This window comes from Colletotrichum orchidophilum (genome assembly GCF_001831195.1).
Source record: "Colletotrichum orchidophilum strain IMI 309357 chromosome Unknown Scaffold_86.1, whole genome shotgun sequence".
Lineage (NCBI taxonomy): Eukaryota > Fungi > Ascomycota > Sordariomycetes > Glomerellales > Glomerellaceae > Colletotrichum > Colletotrichum orchidophilum.
The window spans coordinates 69,009-86,480 of record NW_019173042.1 but is presented as its reverse complement, the minus strand read 5'-3'; the positions used below and the strand labels follow the sequence as shown (position 1 = coordinate 86,480).

General features: G+C 52.0%; 7 protein-coding genes across 7 annotated transcripts; 2 read left to right on the top strand and 5 right to left on the bottom strand.

The window, feature by feature from the left end:
• Positions 1-86: 86 nt before the first annotated feature.
• CORC01_09483 (uncharacterized protein) lies at positions 87-697 on the bottom strand (the record flags this gene model as incomplete). The annotated part of the gene is made up of 2 exons (XM_022621112.1): positions 87-366; positions 438-697. 2 exons carry the CDS (start codon positions 695-697, stop codon positions 87-89), a joined length of 540 nt encoding a protein of 179 aa, XP_022472384.1.
• Positions 698-1,988: 1,291 nt separating this feature from the next.
• On the bottom strand, positions 1,989-3,102 carry CORC01_09482 (eukaryotic translation initiation factor 2 alpha subunit; the record flags this gene model as incomplete). The annotated part of the gene is made up of 3 exons (XM_022621111.1): positions 1,989-2,466; positions 2,529-2,899; positions 3,016-3,102. 3 exons carry the CDS (start codon positions 3,100-3,102, stop codon positions 1,989-1,991), a joined length of 936 nt encoding a protein of 311 aa, XP_022472383.1.
• A 579-nt stretch (positions 3,103-3,681) lies between these two features.
• On the top strand, positions 3,682-4,928 carry CORC01_09481 (WD domain-containing protein; the record flags this gene model as incomplete). The annotated part of the gene is made up of 4 exons (XM_022621110.1): positions 3,682-3,691; positions 3,763-4,015; positions 4,076-4,158; positions 4,219-4,928. The coding sequence occupies 4 exons, from the start codon at positions 3,682-3,684 to the stop codon at positions 4,926-4,928; spliced, it is 1,056 nt and encodes a 351-aa protein (XP_022472382.1).
• Positions 4,929-5,255: 327 nt separating this feature from the next.
• CORC01_09480 (uncharacterized protein) lies at positions 5,256-6,700 on the bottom strand (the record flags this gene model as incomplete). Its single annotated transcript, XM_022621109.1, has 3 exons — positions 5,256-5,551; positions 5,591-6,316; positions 6,364-6,700. Coding segments are annotated over 3 exons (1,359 nt in total), but the record flags the coding sequence as incomplete, so codon positions are not given.
• Positions 6,701-8,056: 1,356 nt separating this feature from the next.
• Positions 8,057-9,517, bottom strand: CORC01_09479 (aldo/keto reductase; the record flags this gene model as incomplete). Its single annotated transcript, XM_022621108.1, has 7 exons — positions 8,057-8,473; positions 8,537-8,574; positions 8,628-8,746; positions 8,803-8,927; positions 8,979-9,124; positions 9,175-9,341; positions 9,393-9,517. 7 exons carry the CDS (start codon positions 9,515-9,517, stop codon positions 8,057-8,059), a joined length of 1,137 nt encoding a protein of 378 aa, XP_022472380.1.
• A 1,036-nt stretch (positions 9,518-10,553) lies between these two features.
• Positions 10,554-13,739, top strand: CORC01_09478 (uncharacterized protein; the record flags this gene model as incomplete). The annotated part of the gene is made up of 1 exon (XM_022621107.1): positions 10,554-13,739. The coding sequence occupies one exon, from the start codon at positions 10,554-10,556 to the stop codon at positions 13,737-13,739; it is 3,186 nt and encodes a 1,061-aa protein (XP_022472379.1).
• An 836-nt stretch (positions 13,740-14,575) lies between these two features.
• On the bottom strand, positions 14,576-17,472 carry CORC01_09477 (uncharacterized protein; the record flags this gene model as incomplete). The annotated part of the gene is made up of 6 exons (XM_022621106.1): positions 14,576-15,453; positions 15,507-16,820; positions 16,881-16,933; positions 16,997-17,053; positions 17,115-17,251; positions 17,356-17,472. The coding sequence occupies 6 exons, from the start codon at positions 17,470-17,472 to the stop codon at positions 14,576-14,578; spliced, it is 2,556 nt and encodes an 851-aa protein (XP_022472378.1).

The window sequence follows — 17,472 nt, the reverse complement described above, 5'->3', positions numbered from 1 at the left end:
TCCAGGAGTTTCTTCATGTCCACTGAGACGCCTTCTCCCCCACACCTGCTTATTCATACACGAAGCCATTCACACCCTATGTTTCTTCAGTATCTTTCCTTGAACTTATGTTCTTCCCATCTCACGCGGCCAAACTTGCGCCAGGGCCAAATATTCCATACGCATTTGCCCGTCACCAATGCCATGGATATCGGACCGTACGTATTGCTGTCCAGGGTTTGATCTTGCGGCCCATCGCCTTCCACCCAGATGTGGCCTTGCGGTACCCTGACTACTTTTTCCGGGTACCCTGCTCTCGTTGTGACATATTCGCCTTCCAGCGCGATGACTCTCTTGATCGCTACAGTTTCCGGATGAAAAGGGCTCCTGCAAAGCAAGTAAAGGTCAGCTCGCCGGGCTCCCACTTTAGCAAAGGGCATCGTTCTTCCGTGACGCACCTAAACGTGATAATCATGCCTCTCTGGAGCCCGGCGGAGGGTTTCCACCTCCAATTAAGAACCATGTCGTTTGCAGTCGTCTTATTGCGATCCTCGTTGTAGTAGGGGTACATGGAGCCGCCGCTAATGCTCGTGATGGTCGCAACATGGTCGTTGAAAGTAATAACGACCGGGATCCAGGTCGCGAGCCCGAGCAGGCGGAGCGTGGTGTCACCGAGGAAGCTCCCTCGTGCGCGCGCCCATAGCGAACGGGAAGCCATGGGCGCAAAATTTCGTGAAAATGTCGCGGAGGATTGCCGCGTTGTGTCTTGGAGACAGAGCTGCCTGTCCTGTTGTCAGATAGAATTGTCGCGACGAAGGTTTCGAGCTCCATCATCCCATGTTCTTATCTTATCTCTTATCTTATCTTACATTTTCGCCGTACGTTCCATTACCTTAAGGTAGAGAGGATACTGGCGCCATCGTCAGCGCGAAACAACCTAATCTACGATAAAATTTTGTGAATCGATCTTAAGGAGCGATATTGAAAGCGGTCCGATTCATGTGGAATCGCGAATTCTCTCGAATTCCACCTGTTTAGGATAGAGGACTCAGGGATGACTGTTGAATCGCCACTGTTCGGGAGTCGAAACGAGGAGAGAATGACCAACAATACTGATTATACGAAATGATCTTGGCTCTGCTCTTTCTACATAGTCTCAGCTACTTGCTTAAGCTTCATCTTCAAAGTCAACCTAATTTCCGGCCAGTTGTTCATTGATGCAGAAGCTTCGAAGGCGACAACAAGACGAATAAACCCACAGCATGGAATTATTCCCCATTCAAGTCGCACCCAAGTTAGCTCATTGAACTGATTTGAGTGTGGAGAGCTGTTGTGAAGCTCCTGGACTAAACGATGAAGCCCTGGCGAACGCAGGTCAGCGTCCTGTTATAGACGCTAAGAGAAGAAAACTTTGACATATTTCAAAGCGAAAGTAGAAACGTAGATCAACAATAACCAACATCAGCTATTAGCTATTTTGTGCTCTTGTATCTCATAATGGAGTTGGCACACGTGTATACTTCAGTGACCCTGTCAGGAGCTCCCTTTTCCACGCGGAAAATCTAATATCTAGACCATCGCAATGATGGCATTGACATCCGCGTCGACCGCATCGCAAATGTACAAGTGTCATGCAGTAAGTGGGCTATGCAAATCGGGTTATCGGAGGGCAAAGTTGCAGATGGGAATATCACTGGGAGTCATTAATTGTCGAGCCTTGCCGGGGAAGACTGCCGTGGCTGGTTTGAGTGGCAAAGGCGAAGAATCTCATACCCTCGTCGACTCGGAGTGCCCGAATACACAGCATGAGTTGGTCGACCGTGATGATCATGGAGGCTAATCATCTCTCCGTCGCTCACTCACACTCAGCGTTGGAAAAAAGGTTTTTGAAATGTTTGGACTCTTTTTTGGTCGTCTCATTAGGATCACTCTGGATTCCCAGCCTGCCAGTACGCTCATTCTACCAGCCGCCCCTTTTTTGTTGTGATGACGTTGACTCCAAGAAAAATCTAAACCTCCGGGTTGTCGTCGCTCTCGCTGACACTCTCGTCACCGCTGACCTCGGCGTTCTCGCGCTCCCTCTTCTCCATGAGAGCCTGCAGCTCGGCGTCGTCGCTCTCCGTAACGGCCTTAGGCTCCATCTTCACCACCAAAGAGCCGCCGGCAGCCTCGATACTGTTGCGGATCTCGACAATGGCCTCCTCGAGGCGTGAGATACCGAGGTTCTTGTCCAGGCACGTGCTGGTCAGAACGTACAGGGGAGGGGACACAAGTCTGACCTTGACCTGGGTCTGGTCGTCGTTGCGCGCCTCAGCGGTGCGCAGGGCGTTCTTGACGGCGTCGATACCCTCGTATCCGAAGCAAGTGACCTCGACGTCGGCACGGACCTTCGTAGGTTGGGGGGTGAGACGCTTCGCGATATATGACTTCAACTCCTCGGAAACGGCCTCGCTGGGGAAGGTGGCGTCGTTCCAGACCTCGGCGTTGCTGTCCTTACGCATTAGTACTCTTAATTCCTCCTGCCATTACTACAGGTAGTTCCAACTCACGTGATAGACAGCTTGAAGGCGTCAATCGCATGGCCGTACTTCTTGTTGAGAGGCCATGCGATGGTCTCGTAGAGCTGTTCGATCGGGGTAAGGGTCTTCTCGGCGACATGGCGCATGATGGAGTGAACCATCTTGCCCTTGTTGTACCGCTCCTCGCACTTGATGATATCCTCTGGCGACACACGACGCTTTGAAAGATCGATATAACCCTTCTCCTTGTCGACACGCAGGACGACGACGACCTCGTTACGGCCCACACGGATGAGCTTCTGGATACTTCTGATACGACGTCTCGAGAGCTCAGAAAGCAGAATCATGCCGTCAATATTGTCGTACTCGAGAAGCTTGACGTAGGCACCCATCTCGGCAATCTGTACACCAGTCAGACCCGATTGTTCCTTCTTTCCTGTAGCCTTCCTGTCCACCGGGACCCAGTGGGTTTGGTCGGTTCGGCTCGCGGTGTGCGTTGGGCCGGCGGGGCACAAACCTGCTTGACGTTGACCATGACGAACTCATCGATCTCGGGGTACTTGTTTTCGAAGTATCGAAAGTGACTGTAGTTCGGTTCCGCCATCTTGGCTACTGGTTCTCGAAGTCGTCGAGTACGAAGGTTGGTGGTGGCGGTTGGGTGTTGTTGTTGAAGGTGGTCGGCCGACAGGTGTGGAGGGGCGGGGTGCAAAAGAAGGCGCGCGGGCTTTTTACACGTTCCTCCGGTCTCTGGATGGCTTGTTTCCTCTGTGCTCGGTGGATATTCCGCCTACTCGTCGGTCTCGATATCGGGGTGGGATCGGTTGCTCGGGGGCGACGTCGAAAAGCGTAAAAGAGGCGGCCTTGGGGGTTGAGCGGCGTTACGTTGGTGATTGGGCGATCGAGTCACAATTTTGCTACTGCGGTTCACAAATCGCAGAAATCCGAACAATGGTGGGGGGTGCTTTCCGAGCGGTAGTCCACGGCAGAATTGATGCTGATTCGACCGATAAACGCTGCTTCTCTTATCGCCACGTGAGCGCCCCTCCAACCAAATTGTTCAGGTAAACAGACCCCAGAACCCAAGAAGCTAACATTCAGGTACACCAAGAGCTGCTTGTTGTTAGAGGCGCAAAGAGCTACCTCATCGTAAGAGCTTCAACAACATCAGAACAACAACCCCAAAATGGCACCTGGTGAGTTCCTGAAGGATTCCGATCTCTAAACTCAGTCGGGAAACATTATCCAGCTACTGATCCCTTCTCAGCATCCCAATTCGAGCTGGCGCAACCGCCTAGTGACGCCATCTCCTCGCTCTCGTATGCGCCCGACTCTCCCACCAGACTCCTGGTGTCCTGCTGGGACAAGAAGATCTATCTCTACGACACACATAGCGGAGGTGAAGATGCGCCGGGCACACTTCTCAAAGCCATTGAGTTTCGGGCGCCTATCCTCGACGTGATCTTTGGCGCGACAGACAACGAGGCCTACGCCGCGTGTTTAGACCACTGCGTCTACAAGTACGGCGTTTTCCAAAGCTTTCCTTTGACTATTGGGTGAAGCTGACGCTTTATATCTAGGATCGACCTGGAGACAGAAGAGAAGCAAGTCGTTGCGCAACACAACGCACCTGCACGATGCGTAGTCTACAGCCCAGAGCACTGTAAGTGGTGTCACCGCTTTGCCTATATGTAGCCAACAAGCCGTCTAAACAACCTCGCAGCACTCCTTATCTCCGCCTCCTGGGACATGACCCTCCAGATCCATAACGCAAAGTCGCCCTCTGATACGAACATCACCGTTCAGCTGCCCGGAAAACCCCATGCCCTGGCAGCTAGCCCCTCAAAGGTTGTCGTCGCCATGACCGCGCGCCTCGTCAACATTTACGACCTGACCAACATTCCCGCCCTCTTCGCCGAACCCGGCCCCCACGACATCAAGCCCTGGCAGCAGCGCGAGTCGTCCCTCAAATTCCTTACCCGCGCCATCTCCTGCATGCCCAACGACGCCGGCTACGCCACCAGCAGCATCGAGGGTCGCGTCGCCGTCGAGTGGTTCGAGGATTCAGCCGAGTCCCAGGCTCGCAAGTACGCCTTCAAGTGCCATCGCGCGGCTGCGCCTGATGGCGAGGGCGACATTGTGTACCCGGTCAACGCCATGACGTTCCACCCGGTCTACGGCACCTTTGCTTCGGGTGGTGGTGACGGGACCGTCGCTTTGTGGGACGCCGAGGCCAAGCGCAGGATGAAGCAATACCAAAAGTTCCCCGACAGTGTTGCGGCCCTGGCTTTCTCCAAGGATGGTAAATATCTTGCCGTTGGTGTCTGCCCAGGCTTCGAAACAGGCATGGAGGACTACAGCGCCGAGGGCAAGGCGAGCGTGTTCATTCGTGAGCTTGGCGAAACGGAAGCCAAGGGCAAGGGCGCGAAGTGATCGACTACGGACTTTAGGAACCTGTGATGGAATCTTACAAGATTTGTGGGCGCATGGCGTTTGAGGTGGTTTACATATGCAAGCATTTCATTTAAACGGACCGAGAGGGTAACGGAAAAGCCTGGTATGTATTATATCAGATGATACCCATGGTATTGGGTGAGAAGCGTGGCTGTTGATATATCTTGGTAGCCTCCATCAAGCTAATTCTCCCAAAAGTCCGGGTCCCGGAGAGGACGCTATGTACACAACCATGATGATCAAGCTTAACTCTCTTCCCTCCGCACTCCCGAGATTCACATGCATATCTACATCCTCAGCATGCTGCTACAGTGTAACCGGGTATGTCGTGGTCTTGGATCCCAAATTCCTGTTCTCGCGGGGCAAGGCTTTGATGGGACGTGGTCTTAGGTCCCCGAATGCGCCAGCCCAAGTGGCAGGTCTTCCGTGCAACACAGATCCAGCCAACGGTGGCGAAACCTTTCGGGTTTCTCCTTTAACGTACGTCTTCCCGGTGCTCATAAGACTAGACAACCTCCTGCGTCCAGCGCCTGGCTTCATCTTACTGGTGCCGGTCGGTGTTGCACTGTCTGTCGCTGCCGCCTCATTCAAACCAAGCTCGTCGTCGAACATATCGTCAATATTGTTATCTCTTTCCTTAACGTCATGCTGCCCCATATCTGAAGTCTCCCGCGAGATGAACGAGGTACCTAGGTGGAAATCATCCGGAGAAAATCCACTTGCTCCGTCTGACTCCAGTGTCGAATGTCTCGCGTGATCGATGTCTTTAGCGAGGTCAGAGACAATGGGCAAGATATTGGTACGGTGTCTTAGTTCCCTGTTCGCTGGCCCTACTTCGATGGTTCGCAGGGGGGGCAAGACTCTTGGGCTTCCAGACTCTCTAGTGATAGCATTCGTCTTGGTGTGATGGAAATTAGTGGGGGCGGTTTTCCCTGGAGACTGTTGCATTCCCAATAGATTGACTGCTTTGGATGTTGCCTTGACTTCGGTATTCCTAAGTAGATCAGGGTCGATCACAAATTTTTCACGCCTTCTCAAACCCTTGGTGATACTTCGAAATGTTGTAGGTTTGATGCCAAAAGACACAGAAAGAGGCCCAATTCCGGGCGGAGCCGGGGATCTCTTTCGCCGTTTGGTGCTCTGTGGCTTGCCAGAAACGTCGGTTTCCCCTGTGTCAAAGCCATCCCTGATACTCTGATGCAGGGGTAAAGTTCCCGGCGCTGATAACGTCTTGTAATTCTCAACAGTTATCTTTTTGTAAAACTTTGATGAGGGCCTTCCACGTTGTCTCTTGAAGGGACTCAATGTCTTAACGGCAGTGGGAGGATGTCGACTTTCAGCACGTACATGTTCGGCAATATTCCATGCTGGCAAAGCTGTCAGAAGACTTCCGATCACATTGTATGAGACATACCTTCGTTGCGATCGAATCGACTACTCGATTTTGGGTGAGGCGAAAAACTGTAGTCAGAGTCAAGGGGCGTGGTGTTTTCCTTTCTCTGGGACTGCGATTCATCAATCGCAAGACTCTCCTCGGTACTAGGCAGCGGATGGCTTCCGTCGTGTGTAATAAAATCTAACCCCTCAAAGTCCTGGTCAGACTCCTCGACCTTCACGGAAACATCAGCAAAGACGTTGGGATTGACATCGTGTAGAGGCTTTGGGAAGCTGTATCTGATGTAGTCGACCAGTGACCCTCCATCAATCGCATGCAATGACTTATGGGGCTCGAACTGGGATGTTTGCTTTTCGGTGGGGATGCCATTATCTTTAAAAACGGATGAATTCTTTGGCGAATCTTGAGGCCTGTCATTTAAGTTAAGCTAACTCCAGGAGGCAGGCATCCGGACTCACGACGACATGGTTGAACGAGAACGTGTCTGCGTAGGCTTGCTTTGAGTGGTACGCCTTGGATCAGATCTGTTTGTTGTTTCGCTGTGCCGTTTATCGAAAATCGCGAGCCGCCTGGTGATTGAAACAGTCACAATGATGTCCAGCAGAGGATGTTCCGAAGCTTTCCAGGTACCTATCTGGGTGATTGTCCTCTGCTAGAAGCACTGACTGTTTCCCTTGACGTAGACAAGTCGTCTCCTCTTCGTAAAATGATTCTCAATTGTGGTCCTTGGTCAGCAGTGATAGTTTGGACAGAACCAAGGACCAGCGGGAGGGGTGTCATAAAGCAAGGAGGGTGAGAAGGGAGAATGACTAAACGCGTGACATCGAGCACTAGGTAAACCAGGGCAGAATGAGCCCAAGAATACTTCAAAAGTGTGCACCGGCACCTTAGGTTAGCTGATGAGGTTTTCAAGGAAGGAGCGCGTGCTGGAGCCAATGCATGCTTTCCGAGCTACAGCAGGCGGTGCTTGAGGTGCCCTACGCCGCACCTTCCATGGCTGTGGAACCAGGGCACAACAATATCTCGCTGGTGACGTGATTTCCAGAGTCATAGAGCATAAAGGTTGCTGGAATGAGTGTATTTAAGAAGTCACTGGGAAGCAAGTAGATGCAAGCAATGCCGTCTTTGGCTTGACGTATTGGCTGGATCGCAACTCACTCTACATGTCCTCCACGTAGCTTCGCTCTACAATCTGTTACCCAAACAACGTGGATTCTCCTCCATCAGTCCGGATTCTGCTGTCATGCGCCGCTTGTGACTGCTTCTAAGATGTGCGCCAAACAACACAAACAGTAAGGTGTAAGAAGGGTACAGGACGTCAGATTTACCATGCCCCAGTCCTTTAAAAAAAAAACTCGTGACTAATTGCCAGGGGTTAGCAATGCCAGTAAAGTAGGTATCTGCCTCATGACTGCATAAGCGAAGCGGAGCGAAGTGAACAGAATGGATGGTGATTGGCCTTCAGGCAACATAAACTGCATGCTGAGTTGCAGAGCCTCAAATAAATTGACTACAAACCTGGTCGTTATCTGTCTGCTACTCTCAGTTACATTCGACATCACAAATTGGAACGGGGTTGGGCTAAAACTATGTTTGGGATTGTGTCAGGTAATCGGCAGAGTAATATCGTTAACGGTCCTTGTTGCTCTTCAATAGCTTTTCAGTAGTCTGCTGGCTGCCACCTTTGGTACTGAGTCCTCACTCGATAGTACTACTTTCCACCTTCCTTAGGTGCGATAGCCTTGGGCTCTGGAACATAATCGAAAGTTCCTGCCATGTTCAATAACCAGATCTCCCCAGGATTCGATGGGACCTTCTCCCTCCACAGGAAGTTGTGGGGGAAACCCATGTCGAACGGGACAGCTCCTTCGATATCCTGAATCTCTTCATCGGAGAGATTGAGAGCCAAGGCCTCAATATTTTGCTTCAGATGATCGACAGTGCGGCCACCAACGATGGGGAAGACGTAAGGCGTCTTTTGCAAGACATAAGCCAAAGCAACACTCGTGATGATTGTGCCCTTGGCCTTGGCGATCTTTTCCAGGACCTGACTGATCTTGATTTGCGCTTCGCTAGCCTGAACTTTGCGGCCATCCTGGGACTTGCGTTGCTCTTCCGTCTTGAAAGCCTGTTCAAAGTTAGTGCTGCTCTTCTTGAAAAAGGTAACAGAAGGCTTCTCAGGAATACTCACGCCACCGCCGAGCGCGCCCCAGGGTGCCAAGCTCATTCCTAATCAGATGTCAGAGGGTGTATTCCAGTACCACTTTGAAAGCGTTGCAAACCTTCGGCCTTGGCCATCGGAATGATCTCTCGCTCGAAGTCTCTCGAGGCAGCAGACCATCGACCTTGGTAGACTGAGAATTGGCGTAGTCCATGGTTTCTCGCATATTCATTGGCCTTGCTGATGGGGAAGTCAGTCTTGCTTCTTTGAGAGGACAAACTCCTTCTGTTACCTACCTGACGATCCAAGCGGGAGTGTCGCTGATACCGAGAAAGAGGACCTTGCCGCTGATGACGAGGCTGTTGAGGGACTGCATCAGCTCCGGAATAGAGGTAGAATAGTCCCACCAGTGCACATAGAGCTATACGGTGTAAGTGACGTCACTTGAAAGATGAGAGACAAAACTACTCACCAGGTCAATGTAGTCGGTTTGCAGCTTGCGCAAGCTTGCCTCGACAGACGTGTGCAAACTCTTGGATCCGTTACCGGTGAAGTTGGCCATGATGCCCGGCGCTTTGGGACCGGCCTGGAAGTTCGTGGTGTACTTGGTTGCAATAACTGTAAACGACTTAGATATGGCTTCTGTTGAAAAAGGTGACCGAACTTACCCATCTGGTCACGGACACCTCTCTTCTTCATCCATTCTCCGATCCAAGTTTCCGACTCTTCGAATTGGTAGTTGTTGGCGGTGTCGATGAAGTTGCCACCCTGCTCATGAAAGAAGTCAAGAATCTCATCGACAGTATTTTGATCACAGGTTCCCATGTATCCCTTCCTGAGACAGTCGTTAGAAAGAGGTATACACGTCTCACAGGTGGTAATTTACCAGGCATCGCCGAAATTCATGGAGCCCAAGCATAAAGGGCTCACTCGAACGGAAGCCGTCGGAGAGAGAATGCGGTAACGAGCCAAAGGGCTCTTGGGCGGAGGTGCCATGGGTAGGGCCGACATGATGATAGGCAGTGTGTGATATATGAGGAAGTAAGTTGAATGCAGCCCAGAACGAGAGAAGTTTAGGATGAAATCAGGTCAATGGATTGATTGGAGGATGGAACATGCGAGGAGACAGTCGATTTATGTCTTTTCGTGAGAAAGACTAAGAGCAGCAAGGCAGGGGGTTCAACTGTCACCGACCGCTCTTTCCCCCTCCGGACGAAAATGGACGAACGAAAGGCAGCATGACAGGAGGCAGGACCCCTCAGTTGGGAGGGCAGGCCGGAGATCCAGGCACAGATGATCTCATGGGTAGCTCGTCCAGTCTCTTCAGGCGCTGCAAGTCCAATTGGATATGCGGATTTTTAGAGTTAGCTCCTGCGCCAGTCTCCAAGTCTGGGAAACCTTGCACGAGGTCTGCAAACCACCTACCACCTTAGCTTCCACGGAAGACGCTAATCACCGGCCTTAAACCCGACGATTCGCACTGCCCTTTGCGGGCTGCAGGTAGCCGGGCATGATTTCGAGCATTCGGACCAAATGAAGTCTCCGGTGTCCTGCACATCTCCGCACCGTGAAATTTTTGGGCAGAAGGATGAACATTATTCGCCAAGGAGAGATGCTGGTTGGTAAGCGCTCCCATACTGTCTTGATTCTACCTCAAGGCATCTCAGAAGCTTCTCGCGTCGAACAAGGCAGCCCGTCTAGTGAAGAAAGTCACGAGTGAGGCTGACGTTCGGGTTCGGGTTCGGGTAACATGACCCGCTGATGACTAAGGTGACGCGGAGCGGACGACGCGGAGCGGAGCAACCATGTCTCCTTTCACTCTGACAGCCGTTAGCGGGTTAGCGGGCAAACGACCGCGTAGCAAAGGCCGAGGTGGTACGACAGTGGGCGTAGATTCGACAAGGGCCCTTCAACGTTTGACTAGCAGTCTCGACGACCCATTGGCAACCGCGCTCAACATTGCGATACCTGCGACTGATCCCCTCCGGCTGCGAAATGATCCGATAATCGAGTCGAAAACGACCATGGCCATTGTTGAGCTCGCACAATGTCCGCCCCCGCCCCCGTTCCCTCAAAAGCCGCGATCCATGCACTTCGAGGTCTTCTCTTCGGAACTTCTTGCTCTCTCGTCCTCTTAGCGGAAGAGCGTCGCCAGCGAATCAAGATAGCACGATCTGCGGTCGAAAATGGCAGGAGATTGAAGTCTTTGAAGCGGTACAGCTCCAGCGGGGTCGTTGCCCTCGAGGCCCTCCAGGAAGAAGTCGCCACCGATCCAAGCCTCATCAGCTGGCCAGCGCGCTCTCGAAGTCGCACTTCTACTCACGACCACGGAAGATTGGCATTTGACAGCTCATACTTGGATCAACACGTCAACGAAACCGGTCCAGATGCACGACGGCCAACGAGGGCAACGAGCGAACAAGATCTTTCCCAAAAGCCGTCAGACCAGAGAGGCGCAATACAGGACAGTGGCCGGCCGGCCACAGATGCTGCGAAGAAACATAGTCATGACCCTTTTTGGTCTCGATTCCCGTCCTCAGTCTCTGCGATACAGGACATGTCTATTGAAGACAGCGTTTTGAGGTCAATTAGAGATCGGCCGAATGGATGGCCAGGAGAAACGAACGCCATTGATCTGGCTGTAGAATGTGTGATTAGGGACCACCCTGATGACATTGCACAGACTGCTGGGCTAGAGGAGCTGCTTCTCAATTCGACGTCTCCACAGCTCAGGCAAGGAATTCCACACGCAGCCCTGAATCTTGTTCGTCGAGCCTACAGGTTCGTGGACCAGTCGCAAGCCTTGCCTGATTGGTTTTCAGAGTTGTCTTCGCTGCTGTCAACAGCTTGTCATCGGAGGAACAACTTCAGAATCGCCGGACAAATTCTGGAGTTTGCGGTACATCATAACGTAGCCACTGAGAACGACGTGTTGGCACAGTGTGTTCTTGAGGTCACCGAAATTTTGGTTCCCCAAAAGACGCAACAGTCTGCTAAGAACCAAGACCCCCCCGAACGATTACAATTAGCGGCAAGTCTGTATGTGGGCAACTTGCAACTACCTCCGCTGGAACAATCGAAAATACGATCTGGCTATGTGAAAGTGGGCAAAGATTTAATCAGCCGTGCCCTGGAGGTGAAATGCCCTATTGACGTTGTTCAAGTCTTTCAACAAGTTTCCACTTGGAACCACGACAAGCTTGGAACCATTGTCTGGTTCATGATGCAACTTTTCGAGCACCAGCAGCACAAATTGGCCATCGACACATTCATCGAAATTTTTGCCAAGTTGAGGAAGACCTCTGCGTACTCTAAGCGTCTATGCATGGACATTGTTCATTCGGTTGTTACCTCCCGAGGTTACGAATGTCGCGAGGTTCTCCACACATTCAACCAGCTGAGGGAGCGCGATGGTTGGGAGATGCCGAGGAAATGGTTGAGAGACTTGTTGTGGGTGTATTGGAACTCGACACGCAACTTCACTGAGACGCTTCAGCTTTTTGAAGACGCAAGGGGAAACGACTTTTACGGTGTTCAAAACACTCTTGAAATTCGATCGAAGATGGTGCGGATTTGCATCGAGGCTAAACAAGCCGAGAGAGCACATTTGTTAATGGAGGAACTTGCATCTTTATACCCAGAAGTTCAACACGATGTTGAGATATTCGGCCAATTCGCCCTGCAAAAGGCCAACCAGGGGGATTGGGCCGGAGTTCTCAGCGATTTCGAGGCGATGAAAAAGATGCAAACAGCCAACTCTCACAACGAACGGCACTTCAAGCGCACATTTGCGGCAGTACTAGAGACCTATGCGAAGACTCATACGTGGGGCGAAGTCGAGACATTCATGGAAACGTATATTCCAGAATTCGGATTAGGTCTTGATCGCCAGCTAGTCACATTCATCGCTGACAGGCATGCGAAATGTCGCGACATGCAGGCACTGAAGCGATGGCTGATGTTCTGTATGGATGCGGGGTACACCACCGATGGCAGATTCTGGACCGCAATGTTGGTCAGTTGCAAGAGAGACTGGAAGTACAACAAGGACCAGCTGTCCGACCTATATCGTGCCATGAGGGGTGCTGGTATCAGCACTGCCTTCCCGGGCCTCGAGCAATGCTTCAAAAACCTCTCTTGTGCCACAGGCCACCGTTCAAAACAAGTCCGGCTCAAGGCTTACATGGTGAGCCCTGCCCACGAGGTGACTGCCTTCGAATCCATGAGAGCGGATGCGCAGATCGGGAAGTGGAACAGTGTGCTGGCTCTTTACAAGCGTGCGTTACACAACGGCATGGGACACACGAGTCGGTGTCTCAAGCTGGCGATCACAGCTATTGTCCAGCTCGAGGGCCCCAGAAGCAGACAGGCCGTGGCACTCTTGAGTAGCGCCCAATCTGAAGGTTGCGATACGAAGGAGGCCATGTACCCAATCGTTTTCAGCCAGCTCGAGGAAATTGGAGATCATCACAAAGGGCTAGCGGGAGAAGACGGCCGAGGACGGCCCTTCCCGTACCTGAAGGCCGTCTTCGACGACCTCCGCAGCAAGAACCTCCACATTGACGACGGCCTTTTCAACCGCGCCGCCCGCATCTGTCAGGAACTTCGCAACTACCGGGAGATGATCACCTTTTGCATCATCGCGGCCGAGATCAACGGCCGCGGCGATCTCTGCTACAGCGTCTACAACTTCAGCAACCTCCTCGCCGCCTACGTGATCCGGCACGAGTACGACAAGGTGCGCTGGCTCCTCGCCGAGCTCAAGACGCGCGAGTACCGCACTTCGAGGGAGATAAGACATCGCCTCTACTGGGCCATCCACTACCTCAGGAAGAGCTCCGAGGCCGACAAGGCCGAGGAGCTCAAGCAGTCCGATCTTGAGATCATGGCCCTCGTCCACGACGCTTGCAAGGCCTTGGTCGCGGAAACCCGGGACCATAAGATTGAGGTCAATGAGGTTCTCCTCAGCGCCATGTCTCAGAGCAAGTTCAAGTCAAAGGCTACCGGCAAGGCCGACAGCCTCGAACCCAAGGCGTTTGAGGAGGAGCAGGAGTTTGACATGACGAGCGAGGAAGAGGACAATGTTGCTCCTCCTGCGCTTCCGACCCTGGCTAGAAGGGTCCAGAATAAGGGCGAGGTGCCTCTGAACCCTGTAACAATGTCTGGGGCGAAAGAGACCGAGTCGCAGCCGGTCAAGAGAGCGTTCTCGTGGAGCTCGACCACGCTTAGATAGAGGGATAGGCTCTCAACGATGAGCCCGTGTAAGACGCCACGTTGGATTCACAACAAAAATTAGGTGGACAAATATGTGTATACAGGGTGTAAATATAGAGCTTTGAGGGCAACTGTACATGTACATGTAAACGAGCCAATATAGAATGCGTGTTCAACTAGAGACCATGAGGGCCAACGACAAGCCGTCTTTGAAATACACACTTATGGCGAAGCAGTAAATACAATTCATTGGGTGACAAGAACATGAGCATGTTCACGCACTTGAGCCAGGTGAGGTTGGGGGAAATTCTCTCGCGTTCAATCTACGGCACGAGACTCGAGAGTTGGTTCAATCCAAATTGGTATTTGCTCGGAGGAGTGTTGGAACGTAGGCACCCAGATCCGGGTGAAAAAGCCTTGTAGAAACAGGCTCGCCGGCCGCAGAGCCCGGTCGAAGCAACTTCAACAAATATGGTACACGATGCTACTTTGGCGATTCCAGCCCGCAGAGCCCATACCGCGATGGGACTTGTCCTCTTTTCTTCTCCCTTTCTTTCTCTCACCAAAAGGGGGGTCCCCTCTCTTGTCGGCGCACTCTGAATGTCAAATTGCCGTCCTGCACGACAACACTTGAAACTTCTTCTAGCCTCTCTCTCTCTCTCTCTCTCTCTCCTCGCGGCACCCTCTGGCTCTCTAGCTAGTTCTGGTTACTCTTCTCGATTTCCCATGTCGTGAACTGTGATAATAACGCCTCACCGCCCCCAAACTCGCCCGTCCCTAGTTAAAGCATGATGGAAACAGTCATCGCCAGTCGTATCTGCAATCTGCCATGCAGTAAACGCCGGGGGAAAACGCTCAGGATTCATCGTCCGACCTTGCCGTCCCGCCACTTTTCACTGAAGGTGATATGCTGATAGCAATTTTTTTCGGCGTTGCTGTGTTTGACCGATCCGCAAAATTCTTCTTCCTTCTGACCATACTTGATGTCATTGACGCATTTGACCCTGCAGAACTGCTGTTTCTGCGTTTGTTCTGCATCAGCTTACCAAGCTCGTCGTCGTCATCCTCCTCGCGACGTCTCTTTTCAGAAAGTCGTTCTGGTGGTGCCACGGAGGATGATTCACTGCTCGTGTCAGAAGCGCCATCCGCTCCGTCCTGCTTCTCGCCAGACGTTGGCAAGACCTCGGGGTCGGCGTTCTCATCCACCTCTTCATCTGAAGGATAATCAACCAGCGGTTTTGATGCTGGTGTAAATACTGCTGAGCCATTTGTTGGCTGCAACTTGTCGAAAGCCCTGCTCTCAGGTCCATCTTCGTCGTCCGAGGTGTTGAAGTAATCCTCTTCGGCTTGGTCAATGGAGATATGTTCCATCATCCTCTGATTAGGGTTGGCCGTCCGCCTCGCAAGATCCTCTTCTGATTCCGTGTAGAATTCGGCGGTGTGGCCTTGAGTTTGGTCGTAGAGCACTAGAACGTTGCGGAAAGTTTCCATGTAACTCAGATCGACTAGCCGCTCACGATAGTGGTGGACGAGAAATTTGTTCATCTCCTTTCTGTGCTCTTGTCCAGTGACGAACACGAAAAACTCGACACAGGCTGAGCTGAGGAGATTGTCCCGGTGCATAGATTGGAAAACCATATTGAGCAGTGGCTCCAAGATGCCGTGCTCCATGATTTGCCTGTCGTAGTCGACATCTTGCATCCCTGCTAGGTTACGGAAGAAGCGAATGGCAACTGACAGTCATGGTTAGTAAAGCATGAGACTGATTTTACAACTCAGCACCTACCTAGTCGGAGATATTTCTCCGGAGAGGCAAATAGCTGAGCAATTCGCCGAAGCAGATCATGTTTATGGACGAATGATCTGCTTTGTTTGTGTTGCCTGATGAAGAAGCCGAGTATTTCAATGAGGTACGTGAACATTGACGCTTGTTGCAATGGGAAAGCCATATCGGTGCGACCTTGAAGATCGGTGAGAGGCCTAAAGAGCCGTTGTGCTGATGAACCTGAGTAAAAGTTGTTGAGAAACAGCTCGTGCTGAGATTCTAGTACTGCCGGAGGCCGTCGGCCTGTGAACTCCCCATTCGCTTTTGCGAAAGCCTCCTGCGACTGAAGCGGAGGGCCCTGGTCAAGAAGGACCTTCAAGGCATCCGAAATTTGTGCCTTGACGCCAAGATCGACTTCTACCAGCAATAAATCAATGAGCGAATCTGTCAAGGGCGGTTGGTTTTCATGGAGTTGTCGATAAATGGTGCCCCGAATCATGTGCGGATCGTGGTCTATCAGGGACACGAGGACATCGGTCGCACCGACCCGTACACTCACGTCGGGATGACGCAGGCCGAAGTTGATGACCTGAAGCAGGCCGTGACCGATGAAGTTGTTGTAAAGAGTTTGACGAGCCGGCGGCTGCAAATTCTTGGCAATGGCGCAGCACTGCTGAATGAAAAGAACAGCCTCCTTCTTGCGTCTCTGATCTGTTTGCGTTGCTTTGAAGATGCCGAAAAGATCATCGAGAAACTTTCCATTCCCTTGTAGATGCTGGACAATATCCACTTGGTTGAAGAAAATCAGAGAGTTGAGAACGGAGAAAGTCGGATCATCCAATATGCGCGCTAGTACAACGTCCTTCAAATACTGAAGTCGGTAAGTCTGATGGATTTTCCGCCTGATCTGATCGTCCTGGATCGGTACAACCTCCTTGTATCGTCCTTGGTTATCTAGCCAGTGGCGATGATTGGCTTTGTGGCTTGGGAAATCGGGGTCGTATTCGAGAGCGCCTACGACGCCAAGAACACACTCGTCGGATACGGCATGTTCTATTATGGTGGTGTCGTTGAGTAGGATGACAGTCTTCATGATGTTGCACAGTCGGTGCAAGTCTGAGAGGCTCTCGAGATCTTCGGCCATCTCAACCAGAGGAATCAGCTTGCCGATGTAGTCCTCGCCCATAATGCACTTTGCCAGTGCGTCTCGTCCATTGACTGTCTGACTCATGATGCGCATACTGGTCTCAATTTCCTGTAGGTTCCCTATTTCGGCAGGGGGAAGGCTAATGGTGCTGGGCATTTCCATGGCCAGATCGTCGGAAAGACTGTCGTCTGAGTGGAGAACGTTAGATCGGGGTCGTCCACAGCGTTCCCCGCCAGCACGCGACTTACCGGCAGCGGCCATGCCGCCCTGGAAAGTCTGCTGCACGCTGTTGACAAATTTCCTATTACAAGGAGCCATAGTGAGCGACAAAAGTTCACAGCTGAGATGCGAAACCAGCGCTTACCAAATCAGTGCACAGCCATCAGCCTCCTGGAACGAGAGGGCCATGTCGATGCCATTGCTGGGTTCTGTCCAAACGATGAGAGTCTCTATTATTTCGAGTCAGTCGACCTGCGCCGCACACGGAGGCGCCTTGCAACTTGCCTTGCTGCTTCTGGAAGCCATCCTCTTTGCAGATCTTGGTCTCAAGTAGAAGCCTGTCAGGGTGGTCTTCGGATTCAACTATGACTCTGGGGTCTCGAGGCTGGCCATCTTCCGTCTGATGAGTATCATCAGTTTAGCATCAGACTTTGATAAATAGATAGGCGCCGGCGGCGGAGAAGGCGATATCGCGACAACATAGGTGCGTGCGAATAAACATACCTGCATGAAAGCAGCGGTACAGAAGCCGGTGCCGCGATCGAACCAGTCATTGTTGCGCAGCTCGTAGACCTTGACGCGTTTCTTGTCCGTCGCATGATGAGGCACGGGTTGTGCCAT